The sequence below is a fragment of the Podarcis pityusensis genome (assembly GCF_964106645.2).
Source record: "Podarcis pityusensis genome assembly, chromosome: 4".
Taxonomy (NCBI): domain Eukaryota; kingdom Metazoa; phylum Chordata; class Lepidosauria; order Squamata; family Lacertidae; genus Podarcis; species Podarcis pityusensis.
Genome location: NC_138027.1, coordinates 57,899,686 through 57,917,648, shown reverse-complemented (window position 1 = coordinate 57,917,648; position 17,963 = coordinate 57,899,686). Strand labels below are relative to the sequence as shown.

The following is a 17,963-nucleotide window of genomic DNA, read 5'->3' as shown; positions in this document are numbered from 1 at the left end:
TGAGAAGATGACCAAAAAAAGATTTGTACATTCCAGTTGCTTTTTTGAGCAAGTGTAAGGCTATATTGTCTTAAGTACAAATCATGTTCTATTACTGCTTATTTTGTAATTCAAATTCAATTGTAAATTTTAAAGACATTATAATCCTTTAGGGCATCTTATCTGTTTACAGTTTAAAGTTAATAATAGCATTTTATTTTATTAATTTGCTTCCATACTTTCTTAACTGTTACATGGAAACACATTAAATCTAAATCCAAGATCTTTATTCATCCCAGTGGATTAGTTTACTGATTCATAAAGTTCTGCATCAAGTGCACTGATAATTGCAGCTTCATAACTGTGGTATTTGATGTTGCTGAAACAAAGCACCCCCTCCTTTTGACATTAGCAGTTTTTAAATGCTTCTCTTTAGTTAAAAGAATGAGCAGCATTTCCCCAAACCTGAATATTGTTGAAAGCCAGAGTTTACATACGTTGATGTATCAGATACAGTTACTTTAATATGAACACCAACTTGGAACACAGAAAACATTTTGGGGAATAGAACAGAAATAAATGGATACCAGCCTAGCTAATCCAATCCAATCTCCTCTCAAGTATTAGAATGTAGGTTGGCTCTATTCACTGACCAGACTGATTGTTCACAGAAAGTCTAATTTTACTTTGTGCTGGAGGAAGCAGAGCAACTTACTTCAATAAGCCTGCTTTACCTGTACCTACTCTAGTACTTTCTATAGGTTGCATTTGATGAGATGATGGAATCCTTGTTTTACAGCCCATGAAGAAATGAACTAAAGCCCCAGTAGTTTTTCTGCTTATCACAACTCTCAGGATAGTGTACCTCCGTATAGTAGCCCCCACAGGTGAGGTACCCTTCAGAGTGAAAAGAACCCTCTGGCCATATAGTGCCAAATGATTCAGTCTTCTTGCCATTTGACCCAAACTAACAAAATGAATTTAAATAGGGACAAATGTCTGGTTCTACACTTGGGCAGGAAAAGCCAGCTGCACAAATATAAGATGGGAGATGCCTGACTTGCCAGTAGTACACAAGAAAGGATTTAGGGGTCTTAGTAAACCACAAGCTTAAGGTGCGTCAACAGGGGAATGCAGCACCAAAAACGCTAATGCTATTCTAATCTGCATCAACAGAAGTCATAGTACCACTTTGAACAGACCACACCTTGAATACGGTGCCCAGTTCTAGGCACCAGAATTTAAGAAGGCTATTGACAAGCTGGAATGTGTGTGGAGGAGGGTGGCCGGTGGCCAAGATGATCAAGGGTCTGGAAACAAGCCTTATGAGGAGCAGTTGAGGGAGTTGGGCATGTTTGTCCTGGAGAAGAGGAGACTGAGAGGGGATATGATAGTCATCTTCAAATATCTCAAGGGCTGTCACATGGAAGATGGAGCAAGCTTGTTTTTTCCTGCCCTGGAGGGAAGGATCCGAACCAATGGATTCAAGTTACAAGAAATGAGATTCTGACACAACCTCAGGAAGATCTTTCTGACGGTAAGAGCTGTTTGACAGATGAACAGACTCCCTCAGGGAGGTTATGGACTTTCCTTCCTTGAAGGTTTTTAAACAGAGATTGGATGGCCATCTGCCATGGATGCTTTCATTGGAGAGAGTTAGACTAGCATACATAAAGACAAGGACCAAATTTTGTTGAGCAATGCCCAAATTGTAAAAGCCTGGAAAAGAACCTGGCACTCACTCTGTTTGCTTTGGACACAAACTGGTTGAGCATCGCTTGACAACACAGGGAAGATCCTTTGTTCAGGGGCCCACTTCACTTTCCACCAGGATAGTTCCACAAAGCATTGGACCAGCCCGTCTGTTTCTTGGTTTTGCCTTCATTGAGTTTCTTCATTTTAGTAGGTTGGCATTTTCACTCACATGTTATCTATAGCTCTTAAACATCACCTTATGTGAAGTAGACCTTTGAGAGCCATTGTTCATGCCTGAGAGTTTCAGCATCATGTAGCTATGATCTGGAAGTTGCGTAAAAGTCAGTATCATTGCAGCTCTGGTCTAGAATTTAGCCCACAGACTCAGTACTTCATTCATGCAGGAGATGCCAAGAATTTTATCCTATCTTCTGAACAGGAGGAAGAGCTATTCCCAAGGATAGAGACTGGCTTCTAGGCACACGGTATGGTTACTTACAGTAAGAAACATTTGCACATCAAGTTGGATTAATGGGTTCAGCCATAACTTTTCAAATGCAAGAGAAGTGGTTGGTTGGTTGGTTGGTTGGTTGGGTGACTCTTAGAAGCAAAGGCTCAAAAACAAGAATAGTTGTTTCAGTGCCTTATCCTATGGCACCCTAGGTATCTCTCTTTGATAGACACAGAGTTCTTATATTTGCTTGTGATAAACTCAAAATGGCAGCTTGTGGTAAACTCATTACAATGGAACCTCGGGTTCCGGACGTAATCCTTGATGGAGGCACGTCCGCAACCTACAGCGTTTGCATCCTGAAGCGCTGCGTCTGCACGATTTGGTGCTTCTGCGCATGCACAAGCAACGAAACCCAGAAGTAACCCGTTCTGGTACTTCCGGGTTTACCGCGGTGTGCAACCTGAAAACACGTAGCCTGAAGCATCCGTAACATGAGGTATGACTGTACAGCTGCAGGCTAGATTGGATTTTTAACCCCAGCCCTCAAAAACTTTATTCTTGGCACCACCCCAGTTTAGTTTTCCTTTCAGAATAAGGTGGAAGCAAACTCAGTAAGTATTTAAAAGCACAAATATGTGGTTAGTAATAATTCTATCTCAAGACAGAATCCTTTGAAAGGCTTAAGATAATTGCAATTCATAAATGAACTTTCCAGTGGCTTGGAGATGATTTTTTAAAACGTGTTGTGTGTTTTTTTAAAATTCAGTAGTGGCAAAGGTTTCATTGTCTGATGTTGCTGATTGGGTTTTTTGTTCAGGGCAAAAACAGCAGGAGTAAACATGCATGCTACTTTTAGAGCCAAAATTGAGTTTGAGTTTAAGACTATGATTATTCTCAAAAGTCATAAACCCATTCATTGGTTGATGAAGGAATTACAGGCATTCAGTTTTCTCAAGCCAAAGGAACCTGCTTGTGATTTTGCTGTGCTTTATTCCAAGGACGGGGAATCTGATCTTCCAGATGTTGTCGGACTATGACTCCCATTTCCCTAACTATTGGCCATGCTCACTAGGGCTGATGGAGCCTCATTTGTTTATTTTTAACATAATTTCCCAAGAACATACAAGTCAGGCTATCAAATCAATAACGAATGCTATAAAACAGGCAGCAAACCCCAAATTAAGCTTAATTCTATAATCAAAATATTAACATTAAAAACAAACAACAATTCTAAAGGAACCATCAAATGGTACAAAACTGCCCCAGCAAATAAATTAATGAGCCAGCTGAAGACCTTTAAAAGAGCCACATCTTCACTAACAGTCTAAAGCAGGTTTTAGACTGCCAACTGTTTGGGGACTACAACTCCCATCATCCCTAGCTAACAGGACCAGTGGTTAGGGATGATGGGAATTGTAGTCCCAAAACAGCTGGAGGGCCAAGTTGGGCCATGGTCTAAAGCAACATAATGGTAGTGTCCAATGCACCTTGCTTGACAAGGCATTCTATAAGGTGGGTGCTACAACACAGAAAATCCTAACTTGGTTACATACTAGTGTCACCTCATAAGGTCAAGGGAACTGGAACAGAAATTTGGATGATGATTGGCTCAGGTGGGGGAAAACATGAAAGAAGGCAGTCCTTAAGGTACCCAGGTTCCTTAAACTGAATTGGCAACCAGTGCAGTTTGCATAAATCCGGTTGTAATGGAACCAAATTTACTGGCACCCCTCAGCATTCTGACTACAATATTCTGCACTAGTTGAATTTTCAAAATAACTTTCAAGGCAAACTCCAACAATTTCCAGAGGATCACAGGTTCCCCATCCCTGATGTCAGACTTGCTTTCAGCAGTTGGCCAGATCAGGTGCTGGCTGAGGGACCCAGGGGCTTGGAAAGGGCCCTCAGTGGCCTGTCCTCACCATGCCACAGTCCACCCCTTCCCGCCAGATGCTTTTCAGCATCAGACAGTGATGACCCTTTTAAACGGGGGTAGCAAGCTCAGCTCCCAGTCCATATTATAAAAGGACAGATAATGCATTTGTTTTCCAACTCCCTTTATTTCTTCCTCATACCCTATAACTTCTTCTGTATTGCTCCATATACTTGGACCACTCCTTCACACATCAAACCATCATCTTGAATAATGCCTTTATGCATTCACCATCTTCCATTGCCAAGTGACTCTCTCTTATTTTTCAAGCCCATCACCCTATCTCCATCTTCTCCATCTGGGCAAGTACCTCTTGTTATGATCCCATCTCACATTAAATCAATAGTAATCCATTACAGCGGTTGTGATCTTCATCTATCTTTCTAGAGGAGCTGGGGTGTCAGCAAAAGTTCCTTTCCCACTCCTGCTGTGAGTGGGCAACCCCTTCAGTTAATGTTCTGTGTCTCTCCACAGAATCCTGCCTCATTTGTCATAGGAACAAAAAAAAATGGCTCTGGGTATGAAGACAGAATAAAGAAAGGGAAGATTTCAAGCACATATGATGGAATAAGGTAAAGCACAGGCAGTTTGCTAGTGGGGCCATGTGTGCCTCTGGCAACTTATACTTTCCCTGCCTTCCCTGACTCAGCCCAGAAGGAAAGGGAACAAGGAGCAGAAAGCTTGCAGTTGGAAAGATGGAGCTACCCATGTGTGTTTCACATTTCCAACAGAAGTGGAGGAGAGGGAAGAGTGATCTTCAACAGGGCAGGGATGTCTATGTTGTCCTGAAAGGGACAATTGATTCCATAACCTACAAGTAGTCAGCAAAGCCATAGAGAGCAGTTTCCTAGAAAGAAAGTAGTCACCATTGTAACAACGGCTCGGTTCATCTTTAGCATCCTCTTAAACAACAAGCTTGTGAGATTTGCATTGATCTTGCTGAAGGCATTTGTAAAAGCAAGGTAAATGTGAGAAGTTGGAATGTGGTGGCCAGTAACAAGGAGCTAATAGAGGTGCTGTGAACCTTTGAAGAGCAACCCCAACAGGACCACTGAGTTTCATCATGGAATGTTTGCAAAGTGGAGGTCTAATGGTGGTAAAATCAGTGTTTGCCTCCCACTGTGGGATTTCCTGGATGATTCTATTATTTTGACTTCAAAGGTAGAAGTAGTAGGTAGATGGCAGCAAGCTTTCCTTTTAGGGTTTATCTCTGTATTTGCAATCAGGATAGTGGTAGGCAAAACGAGGATCACAAGTCTGCAGAGGTTTCAAAATCTCTTCCAGCACTTGAGCTGCCCTGATGACTTCTTGGTCAGTTAGAAAGCTGTCTGCACACCTGCTCAGAGCTCTGTCAATCTTCTCCTGGACAGGAGGCAGAAACTTTTCCTTTAAGAGTTTAGGCAAAAGTTCCTCACAAACCATGATGAGGCTTTGTGTATGCTTGATGGAATTACAGGAGGGAAGCTCAGACTGGCAGTCTGTAACCAGGCAGCTGAATATGTCCTTATGTTCCTGTTGTCCGTCCATCAACTGCTTGCCTAACAGAAAGTAATGAGAAGCTTTGATTATAAACATATATGAACCAATTCCAGAAGGAGGACCATGTTAGTCTGCATTGCAGCAAAAACAACAAAAGAATGTCAGGGCATCTTAAAGACTAACATTTATTATGGCATAAGCCTCTGATGAAGTGGGCTGTACTTCATGAAGGTTTATGTAGTAATAATTTGTTAATCTTTCAGGTGCCACAATTTCATGAGAGCAAATATTATCTTTATACACCTCAGCAGTGTTTAAATTTAGATTAGATGGTCAATTGAATTACAAATGGATCAACTTGTCTTGACTGTTCCACAGGGAAAAGGTATGAGCTAGTAGAAGAACAGAAGTTTTATCCTGCCAGGTCTTTGGCAAGGTATGAGGCCTCCATCTCTTCCCATCTTCTAAGAACAGGCATAGGCAAACTTGGCCCTCCAGATGTTTTGGGACTACAACTCCCATCTTCCCTAGCTAACAGGACCAGTGGTCAGGGATGATGGGAGTTGTAGTCCCAAAACAGCTGGAGGGCCGAGTTTGCCTATGCCTGTCTAAGAACAAGGATCTTCCATGATGATAATTATGATGAATAATTAATTATTTATCCTGCCCATATTACATATTATGTTTGAGAGAATAGTTGTGTCCCAGCCCTCTCCCTGACATATCTTTCCATGTACAGGGACATATTGAGCATTCAGTCATGTGACTCTCCTTGAACTCTGAAATGAGACGGTCCTCTGAAGGACTGTACTGTACATAACGTTTCTCAATTTGGGCTTTGATCTTACATTTTGAAATTAGATCTAAACTTTGTAGGACTGGGTTTCAGGTAAAAGCTATAAAATGTACAGGAAATTCGAGCATCATCAGTCAAATGGTCTACCTTTTGTGAAAGCTGCTCGAGGCTGCCTCAGCTGTTTCTAAGAACTTGTGGACGGGGGATCTGTCCTTAGGGAAACCTTCAAGCTGCCCAGCAAACAACAGAGCAGGCATTAATCACAAACCTCTTTTTCTCTCCATATTTCTCCAGAGAAGTTGGGCATACTTTTAATAGATTAAAGTGAGTAGCTGGTCCCAGGATCACTTGATGGGTGGGGCAGGTTGCCCATTTTTAAAATGCTGGAACCTGGAGTACCTCTCCTTTAGTTTACATATTACCCTTGGTAAACTCATGTGCTTTGATTGCTTACTGCCCATATTTATGCTGCTTGTTCTCTCTGATGACCTGTGTTTGTCAGGTGCCCAGGATTGGACCATGTAGAATGTTTTCCCCAGCTGCTTTGACTATAGGTTTTTTGTTTTACCATCCATCCTGGCACTTTCCTCAGTTTTTTTCTTCTAGCTGAAAGCTAGCTATTTCTCTTCCTTTTTCCCAAACTTATACGTCTAGTTGTCTTGCTTTGCTTTGGAGCTCTCTGGCTTTCCTTCAGGTGGGTACATTTAGGAGTGTGCATGTGCTCATTTTGGTAATCTGACAATTTTCTGCTATAATATGAATGTTCATGTATGTGTGTTGGAGTTATGCTGAATGTGCTAATTTCCAGTTGCACAGAATCTTATTGGTATACAGATTGTCACCTTTCGTTCCTTTTAATTAACTGATCTACCATCAAAAAGCTTGAAGCTAAAGATCTATTCCCCCCCTCCTGCCTCATCATATCCTCTTGTGACAGATGCTTATTCAAAGATGAAGCTGAGTACCTTCCTGCTTGTCAATGACTCCCAGTGTGCTGGCATCCCGGATAAACAGATGTCCATTGTTGAAAACGCCAAATGTGCCAGCATCGACATGGGTAAAGTAGAATAAATAGTTCAGGTCATTGTTCCTCATGGAATTGATGATAGCAAGGAGCTGAAGAGCTAGGTCTGCTGCCACATCAGAAGACGAGCCATAGAATTCCTTCAAAGGTCTGGTGCTGGTAGTGACTATCAGCCGGCCACAGGACCCCAAGTATTTTGGAAATGGCCACCCTTCTGCTCCAGGGAAAATCTGTCCAACAGAGAGGACACAAAATGTGTTAGTGCAAATGTGGGATTATTTATGCGATGATGTGAAGGTAAGACTACGCCCCACCTTTTAAAAAGCCCCTTCGATCTTGGCTTAACTTGTGCATTGTTTTGCCCTCCTCACCAGAAGTTCCACCACACCTTTTGAAGAAGTGAGCACTGAAGGATTGCAATGTTTTGTCATATTTTGTTTACTCGAATTCATAACTTCCGAGCAGGTATATTATGAAGTGTCAAAGCAAACACACTGCAAGAGCATTCACAGCAATTAGGGCTGTCCACAAACAATCCACCCTGTGTCACTGCTCTGAGGCCCCCATATCAGGGCAATATGCTATCCTGGGGGCCACCCATCCCTGATTTGTCCCCAAAACTAAGTCTCCCCATCACCATTTTGTTTAACCCTTAAGTCCCTTTTAAACTGTTAGGGCCCCAGCACAGCATAAGATTGGATCAGGCATAGGCAAACTCGGCCTTCCAGATGTTTTGGGACTACAACTCCCATCACCCCTGGTCTTGTTAGCTGGGGATGATGGGAGCTGTAGTCCCAAAACACATGGTAGGCCAAGTTTGCCTATGCCTGGATTGGGTAGTACAGTTTAACAGCTGTTAAGGAGGAGGATCCAGTCCTATGCAGGATCTATGCCTCAGCTCTATAGCTGTTGATCCTGTAAGTCATCAAGGAGGAAGGAGAGCCACTGCTTGGGCCTACTTTCTTTTGGGAAGGTGCATCCACTGGCCTATTTCACATGCTGCCCAGCTCTCCTTTCTGCCTTATGCCCTCCCTCCTTACAGCCACCTGTCACTCTGGGCCAATCCAACCTGACCAATGGCTGTGTGTGCCCAACTCATCTGAGACCCTCCATATATGCCTGATTTGGCTGGGCCCTCAGCCAACCTAGTGCACAGCTCCAATAGCAGTATCCGTCCCACTGAAACAGCAGCATTCATGCAAAAACTGCCAGCCACTTCCAAAATGGTAAAATTTCTTCTCTTGAGGCAGCCAGAATAAAAACCTCCCCTTTCTAGGTGTCCTCTCTTTACTCAGAACAGGCAAACCAATGTCACGGTCTCCTCCCAGATATCAAAATGGCTAAGGCGATCAGCCATAAATCAGTGTTCACTGGTAATGGCCAGTAAAAGGAAGATTTTATAAGAAATAAATAGTTGTTCCTATTACCCTGTTAAGTAACAATGAATGCTGATTGATCACCTCACCCTTTTTGATGGGCAGCCACTACCCACCGAAGACTGTGCAACAGGGTTGTCCCTTCTGATAACATTGTTATGTGTTGACAAAGGTATTCTCAGACGCCAACTTAGTGAAGGTAACAATGCAAAGTAAAACATAAAGATAAAACATGTATTGTTAAGTTTTCAATAATCATAAAGGAGAAAAGAAGAAGGAATTATGCTAACAGGACTCCCTTCTCCCATATGAACTTGCTGACCTGCTGAAATAAAAAGTTAAGACCAATTTAAGCACACCTTCAACAATCTGGGCTGAAGTTAACGCAAGGGTCAGCTTTAAACTGTTTAACAGCTACTCCAAGGCTTTAGATATACACCCTAAGGAATCATATGAGTCTGTAATATGCCCCATTGTATTTAATGGAGTTTTATTATAGGTTAATGCTTGTTTCTACATTTGTAGACATTAAGGAAGAAAAATGTGAATAATCATGATGTGCTTCTTTTGTGAAAACAACAGAGATACACAGCTAGGTGGAAAAGAACCACCACCTCTACAGTGGTTGCAGCTATGTGCTTTAGCTTGGCAGTAGTGTCCATCTTTTGCATGTGCAAGGCCCCCAGGTTCAGTCCTTGACATGACACCCCTACACAAGGAGACTCATATCTGCAAAAGTCTTCCACTTGGCATCCCAAAGACCTTCATATCATATCAGTCTGGGGTCCATAGTTTTGTGGGATATGAACCATTGGTTTCGTTCACTAGAAGTTGGTCAAATATGCCCATGATTTCCAAAAGCAAAGATTTAATAAAATGGAACATGTTGCCCTCTTAGATTCTTCCAAATATAAAATTGTCAAGTTATGCACCTAATGTTGGCTATCAAGATGTTGCATGCAATATATCACTAAGGCCTCATTCAGCATCTTAGCAGGATTTCTGATTGCTTAAAAAACACCCTCTCAGCTTAAAATACAGCCCTCTGGTTTTGTATGATGTAGGCTCAAGTTTGATGGACAACACCACTTTGGGGCTTCTCTTTTTAGTCTGTGCTGACTTTTTAATTTCTCTTTATGAATGGCTAGAGTGTGCACGTTGGAAACCAGCTGTGTGAATTAGCCTGTGAATTGGCTAGTGTGCATTTTTGTCACTCGGTTCATGTTGCATACTTCAGGGAGTTTAATAATGCCTAATTCAAAGGGTCTGGCTTGCTGTGCCTATATTCAATATGTTGTGTGTATGCACTGAGAGGGTGTGGGTCTGTATGGTTGTTTGAATTGGCCTTCATGACTCTCTTCAGTTCAGCAGAACCTGTGTGGTTAAGTACCACACAATTTTGCTAAACAAAATAATACTCCCACCCACTGCCATTTTTCATTTGAGCACAGCTTCTCAGAGAGGGAGTCACAGTATAGTGTGCATTGATTCCAATTTTACGAGGTTGTTCTTGATCTCTGTCAAGGCAAGTGTCCAGTCCACTTGGCTTGTAAATTTAGGCTCCTGCAGTTCTCTGTGCAGCAGAGTGGCTATGAAACCTACTGATCCCTATTTTTGAACCAAGTTTACTGTAGCTCCAGCTGGTCAAAATGACTTGAACTTGGGTCATGGGGTGGTAATTTACACCACAGGAAGACAGATGGAGTTGTACCTGTAACATGATGGGATGTGCATTAACTGAGAGCGTGTAGAGGAGGCGCAATTTATCCCGGTCGGTGAAATGGTCCATGTAGACACTACCAGCATCTGCCACTTCAGCATATCGCCGCACTATTCGGTCCAGCAGCCGTTGTGAAGGGCAGCGAAGCATCGGTGTACTCAGACCCTAAAAAGAAGAGAAGGGGAAAGGGTCAGTCTTGTCTCTGCATATAGCACAGGGGCTTTGATTGAATGGGCCTGTGTTTTGTATGTCCCTTTGTATGGTTAGGACCTGACCCTACAAATTACCACTGCTGTATATAATTAAACAGAGCATCTGAAGAAGCAGGTACACATGAAATTCAATGGCCCTGCTTAATTATTTTTTTAATTAAAATCATAGCTGAAAAGTGATGTACAAAAGAACCCATATGCACAGGCATGTTTATATAATAGAAATATGAATAAATTGCTTATGATATTTATAATGGATCCATATGAAAATCACATCCCACTGCACAGTGAAAACTCCCAACAATAGTAGATTTATTCTGAAATAACTAGAGGATATTATTTATCCCTGGGAATTGGGGGCAGATTGGGTACTTGCAGAGGCAGCACACCCTGTTTTGCCTCCTGAGGCGAAATGAGAAGGTGCTGTCCTACTGCCACAGCGTCCCTCACTTGGGAAACGGAAAGCAAAAATAGCCTAATAGCTACAAAGAAGCACTGCCATCGGTTTCATATGTGTTGACATTCATACGCACAGGTGTCAAAATGCCTCCTGTATCACTTGGATCTGGGGTGCTCCTTGTTGGGATACTGCCAGGGAGACAAAGTCCATCATGGCCCCACAAGTCCTTTCCGGATGATCCATCAATCTCCCGTAGATACAGTATCAGCAATTAGCGACACGAGCTCCAGAAATAGCCTGCCACATTCCAGAAATCATGCACGCTCTAGCAGCAGATAATGCACAGCAAAAGTTGCACGCAGGAGAGCATTATTTACAAGTTTAATCAGCGTTGATCAGAACAAAAAACATGACTGCCTGCTTCAGTGTCTCTGACACAGAGAGAGAGAAAACAAAGACACAACAGAAACATCCTGTGAAACAGGAAATACGCAGGCTGTGTGACTCACAAAGCCTGCTCCCTTTTAAGGTGGAACGGAAATTTCCTAACACTCCTGACCGGGCAACCCTAGTTCAAAATGTGTCAGCCAAGATATTTTCTGAGACCTACTGCAAAACTCAAATTAAACCAGCACTAAAAGAACAGCAATAGTTGCCAGTCAGTTTCCAGACAGAATTCAAGACAGTCATTCTTAGCTTTAGAACCCTGAATGAACTGGGATCAGGAAATGTCAGGAAAGTGGCATCTGGCATATTCTTAGAACATGAAAATCCCGTAAGCCTTTTGTTGGTGCTACCTGCCATTTGAAACTCTCTTTTGACAAAGACTCGCCAGACTCACGCCCTTTTGTTGTTTAGATGGCTGGTGCAAATGTTTGTTTCAGAGAACCTTTTTATACTGTCACTGATAGCGATTCATTTTTTTTTTTTTAATGATATTTATTGAAAATTTTTTAAATTACAGAGAAAAAACAAAGCAGAAAAAGAAAAAAGAAGAAACAAAGAAAAAACAAACCACATCAAACAATACAAATTCAAAAAACAAAAATACACCGCAAACAGACAAAAATAAATCCATCATTCTCAAATCCTCAACTCTCATTACCTTCTTTCTTTGACCTCCTCCTCCTCCCTTTTTTTGTATCCTAGTTAATAATTATCGCAGCAAATCCTTTCCATATTTCGTAATATTCTGTCATTACATTACCTTAATCTATTTTCATCTTATCTTATAGAAAACCTTAAAAACTTAAAACTTAAATCTTATTTTTACCGACTTCTCACAACCATAATATTCTTACCTAATTCTTTAAACATTTTTGCTAGAGCCAAGGAATTTCGTTCCAGCATTTTTCTAACATTCATCAATTTTATAAAACAATCCTGGTAATAAAAACAAGAAATAAAAATAATCCAGTCTTCATCCAGTGTCCCTTCCTCCTGGTCCCGGGTTTTGTCAGTCCTTTTTATCCCATCGATCTAGCGCATTAACCTGGTAACCTTATATCCGAGGCCCTTAAATCTCTTCCATGTCCCTTCCGCAGCTCTTCTTCATATTCTCCTTTCACTCGTGGGAACTCCAGCTTGGTGATGTTTTTGACCCTTTTCAACAAATCAGCCCCTTTTCCATAGTCCAGACTCAACTCCATGTGGTATTTAAAAACATGTTTCAGAATCCCTCCAAAATTGAGAGCCCCCACAGCTCCAAACATCTCACGGCCCATTGCCAGATTCGGAAAGTACAAACATCCCTGCATAGGGGGGTCTATCCAACCCCCCATTTCCAAACCAATCCAAGCTTTATCTTTCCAAATCTGGCTTTTTCCAAGTTCATTTGTCAAATCCAAAAGCTCATGTTCCTGCAAGGCCGCAGCTCCCTCCATCTCAGGCGCCCAAGATTCAGCAACATCCTCTTCTCTCATCTGCTCTGTCAGGACACACTCCTGATCTAATTCCTGGGTGGGCTCCACATAGTTTCCCACTGCCTGTTCAAAAATCCTGGCCGCATTAGTTATCAAATCCATCTTCTCATTTAACTGTTCCAGTAGGGCACTTGTTTTCCAGAGAGCACACAACAGAGCCTCTGAATACATTGTCCTACAAGGTCACAAGTCCATTCCCACGACTGTAATCTGTGACAGCTGCAAGCTCCCTGGAATTAGTTACAGTTTCACAGTCTCCCTCTAGGGAGAGAACTTCTATTTGTTCTTGCAACAAAGTATCCTTTTTTGTCAATATTTATTCCTTTAAAATGCGAAAGGAAACAGTGGAATCACTGTTTCTCTTCCTTTAACTATCTGTCAAAAACGTTTGTCTCTGGTCAATGAGCTTCAAACGTCAGTCCTGACACCCCGCTCCAGGATCAGGATGGTAGAAAGTTACTTTACTTTAAACTCACTTCTGCAGGTTTAAGCAGTCCAAAAAGGATCCCCCTTCTTCTCCTGCTGCCGAAGGGGGGTTCAACAATTTTAAATGATGAAAGCCAATCCTTTAAAAGCGATTTTCTGAGCTCTAGTTTACGTTGTCTTTGCTTTATTCTGTCTACAAAGAAAGGAAGGCTGACTTCCTGTTTAGACCTTCCCGTTTCAGTACCAAATTGAAGTAAATTTTTAAGTCCAATTCCTTTCTGCTCGCAAGTCCTTATTTAAAGTCCGATTGTTCAAATTTTAAGTACTCACGGGTGCTTATTTTAGAAGCCAAATTGTCCCAGGAAAAAGGCAGCGCTCTCCGGCAACGGCTATGCGGCTTCGCTCCACGGAAATAGCAGTTGACTCACAGCACCATGCCACTTCCCCCTCTTCACTTCGGAGCCCGTTAGTGAGTTCCTTTGCGGGTTGGGGGGGCGCTAAGGGTGCCCGCCGAGTCCCATGGTCACAAGCTTCATCCTCCTGTGATTTTTAGCAGGGTCCCCGCTTCGCCGTAGCGGAAAAGACCCATTTCACGCAGAGCTAGTCCCTCCAGTTCAGAGGGAATCCGCCATTGCCAATGGCGCCACCCCGGAAGTCCCACTGATAGCGATTCAGTGTGCATAGATTTGTAATATTTTTTTGTTAAGACCTGTAATTCCTAAAATTTGATGGCAACACTTAAATATATTTTCAGGGTTTTGCAGTTGCTTTTACAACTTGTAGCCTGAGCTAATTAACTGTTTGCTTAGCTGCTAGGGCACCCCTGGCTTCCTGATCCCCTGGTCTCTGGAATGCACTAGCCGTGGCAAGTAGGACTGTTATTGCTGTGGCACTGCCCACCTGGGGCCACTCCTAACTAGTTAGCTGGAAACTAAGGCCAGGCACCAGAGCTGAGTGCCAAAGGGCAACATAAGACAGCTGCCCTTTGGTGTAGCTATTTGGAATGGCTCAAAGGGATCTAGAGGTTAAAGGGGGAGGTTTTCCTATTTGTTAACATCGAAGCTGATGTTGCTTTTTGTAACATTTATTGGCCTAGGCCTCCTTCTCATTTTTTAGAGAGTATTTTGCTGTGTATGAATGTATTATTGATTTCCCCTTTTTTCTTCTGCAACTGAGCATTAGATGATCGGGTTTTCTTCTCAGTAATTAGCAGCTTAAATCAAATGTCAAAGTTTGTGTAACCAAAACGATTGGCCAGTTGACTGAATAGTTGATATATATTGATTCACTGTAGCAGAACAATAAACTTAATTGATTGAATTTATTGATTTGTTTTGACTTGGTACACACACCTGCTTTATAGTGGAGGGGTGTGTGAAGAAAGGTAGCTACACTTTTCAGTTCAGATCAAATGGCAATTCACTCCCACAGCAGATCTAATTCTAAAAACAGTTCTATCATAATATTGCGGGGGGGGGCTATTTTAAAAGAAAAATTAAATGGTAGCCATTGTCCATCTGCAACACAACTCCTCCCCCCCCCCATTAATATTAGGAAAAAAGACTTAAGATAGTAGGATTGAATTCAATATTAGTCATACTCCAAGTAGGCTCCCTAGAATTAATGGACAGGACTAACTTGAGTCCATTGGATATAACCCAAAATGCTAAAAAAGAAAAGCATCCCTCCAAACAAAGAGTCAAAAGAAAAAACTCACATTTTTGATAATTCCAGGCATTAAACACACATGTTTATTTGGAACTGAAATGCAAGTAACATAACCTGGAACTTACTCCTGTATAGGCTGCTGTGTTCCATTCAGAGCTGCATATAAGCACAAAGTTAAATCGAGGTTGTCTCTGGGGCAGGGAAGGCTTTTCAGCAAAGGAGCATTTGTAGTTTGCAATAAAGATTTTCATTGTGACAGACGAAATAATCATTGTGGCAGGCCACTCAATTGATAGCTGGGTCAGACAGGGCAGGCGGCGTAAAGTGAAAAACATTATTTCATGGTCTGTCATTTTGATTCAAGTATGTTAAGGCTTGTCATAATTCTTTGCACTATAAAAGAAAATTACTTGAGCCCAATAACTTCTGTCAAGTCTCCTCTGTATCCAAAACTACATACGGGAAGACACAGCCGTCAAGGGAGTACAACTACCTTGATGCAGCAGTGGGAGTAAGTGTACTTTAGAGATGCTTTTCTTTGAAATGTGCTATTTGCAGTTGCTTAGCCTGTCAATGAAAGAGGATTACTGGGTTAGGCAAGGGTATCAATGCCTATTTTCTGCTGCGGGTTAAAAAAACCAAAAACCAACCCATGGGAACAGCCATTCACAGTGCAATCCTAAGAGTACTCCAGACCTTTGAATCAGAATCACAGATTCTGTAGAGTTGGGAGAGATCCAAGGGGTTGTCTAGTCCAGCCCCCTGCAATGCAGGAATTGTTGTTTGCATGGCAGTAGATATCCTTTTTATTTAGAATGAAAGAAAAGGGAAAGAAACACAGTATTCCTAAATGGAGTAACACTGTGTTTGGATTCTCTGATGCAGTTTCCTGGTGCATTCTGGAATCCTCTCTCTAGGGAGGTGCACCTGGAGCCATCATTATATATCTTCAGGTGCTGGGCAAAAACCTTCCTTTTTAACCAGGCCTTTGACTCGTAACTATCTATGACCTTTTAGACTGGGTGGTATGTATTAACCCCCCCCCCCCCGGGGTTTAATGTACTGGGGGGGTTGGGGGTAAGGACTCAGCTAGACTGGTAAAGAAAAAGTGTCGTACAGTCAAACCTCGGTTCCCAAATGCTTCCGTTTTGGAACGTTTCAGTTCCTGAAAGCCGAAAACCTGGAAGTAAGTGTTCCGGTTTTCGAACGTTTTCCGGAAGCCACACGTCCGATGCGGCTTCTGCTTGAGTGCAGGAAGCTCCTGCAACCAATCGGAAGCCTTGCCTCAGTTGTCGAACATTTTGGAAGCTGAACAGGCTTCCGGAATGGATTACATTCGACAACCAAGGTTTGACTGTATATGCATTATAACACTGTGACACCAGGTGGTGGTGTGGAGTTCCGCTTTTGCCAACGCGATTTGTCATACAAAGTTTAAAACGTGTTTAACTGAAACGCTTCTTTGATGTGTCTAGATGCAGCCCATGTCTAGTGACTACCTAGCCAGGACTTGTGACGATGAAGAGACAGACAGTAGAAGTCATTGCCCAGCCAAATACTCCATGGTTTGCACCCAGCCCAAGTCTTGCGAGACTTTGTGAAGTTCTCACAGGACTTCATCAAGCCTGAAGTAAACAGTATTTCTCCCAGCCTGTATTGAATTTGAATACTTATTCCCACCTGTATCTTCATTGGATTTGAAATTGTTTTTACATATTATTTTTTTGTTTTGTTTTTATATATGGATTTTTTTTAAAAAAAGGTTTTTACACACACACACACACACACACACACACATATACATACAAACACACGCATGCACACACAAACACACACACTGTAATTGGTTTTTTTATTGTTGATAGGTTTCTTGTTTTTTGTTTACTGTGAAATTGCTTCAGCATATTTCATGGAAAATGACCCATAAATGGAATTGAATCAATCAAACAAACAAATAATCCCTCTGAAATTACCTGCACTGAGCCTCTGGAACAGAATGGGTTATAAAAATAAATAAACATTGGAATAATTTTATTTGGAAGACTGAGCTTCAAAATTTGCAAATCCTTTTCCCAGAACATTGACTATACAGCAGTATATTTTGCCAATATTTCGCAAAGGTCTGCTAATATATCCAGTGTTTCAGTACTCACGGTAGTCAAGTAAAATGGTAGCCAAAGCCAGGAAAGAAAAATGAGTGTTGGTAAAAAAAAAACTGGTCTTCTTCCAACTGGGTATGTAGCATTATTTAGTTGAAATCTAGTGCATATAAATAACTGGGGCAAGTGGAGAAAAAGCTATTGTGCCCACTAAAAAGTTATACCAAAATAAAAACCCCAAACTTTATCTAGTGTGTGGCTGTCCCCAGTTCTGACTGATTTTTCCGTCTGGCACCATGAGTTTGACTTCCCAGCAAATGTCGAGCCTACTTAGAAGTTCGGCAGGCGCCTTCAGCACAGAGAGGAAACTTTAGCCTGTGAGAAAAATTGGCTCAACTCCAACGCTCTAGGGAGTGCTCAAATGGAAAGTACAGTATGCATTAAAGATTTTGCACTCTGGGAGATATTTGTGTGGCACAAGGCAGCCAGCAGAGATTGGGTTTCATCCAAACTGAACAAGGGGAGAGAAGGGAGTAGAGAGAGGGGAGGCACCTCGCTGTGGTAAACTTCTGTCAGAAGCTACTCAGAGCAATGTGAAGCTTGCCCTAGCGTAGAAGGAGGCGGTGAATATATGCCATGTCAATTTTTCTACTTAAACATTCCTACATTTTCTGAATAAAAAGTTGGCTGTGGCCCTCGCGTTTAAGCAATGGAACTCTACTGTTGTGAACCTACATGCTCATAATAGGAAATATTGGTTGCTTGCTAGAGGGGATTCCC

General features: G+C 42.0%; 1 protein-coding gene across 1 annotated transcript in view; it reads right to left on the bottom strand.

Annotated features, from left to right (window-relative positions):
• Positions 1-483: 483 nt before the first annotated feature.
• DIPK2B (divergent protein kinase domain 2B) overlaps positions 484-17,963 on the bottom strand; it is a 29,919-nt gene continuing 12,439 nt past the window's right edge. The window contains exons 3-5 of the mRNA XM_081003772.1: positions 10,448-10,621; positions 7,302-7,590; positions 484-5,599 (exon numbers count right to left, since the gene is read on the bottom strand). Coding sequence (XP_080859898.1) covers positions 5,259-5,599; positions 7,302-7,590; positions 10,448-10,621 — 804 coding nt within the window. The 3' untranslated portion in view covers positions 484-5,258. The remainder of the gene's footprint in view (positions 5,600-7,301; positions 7,591-10,447; positions 10,622-17,963) is intronic.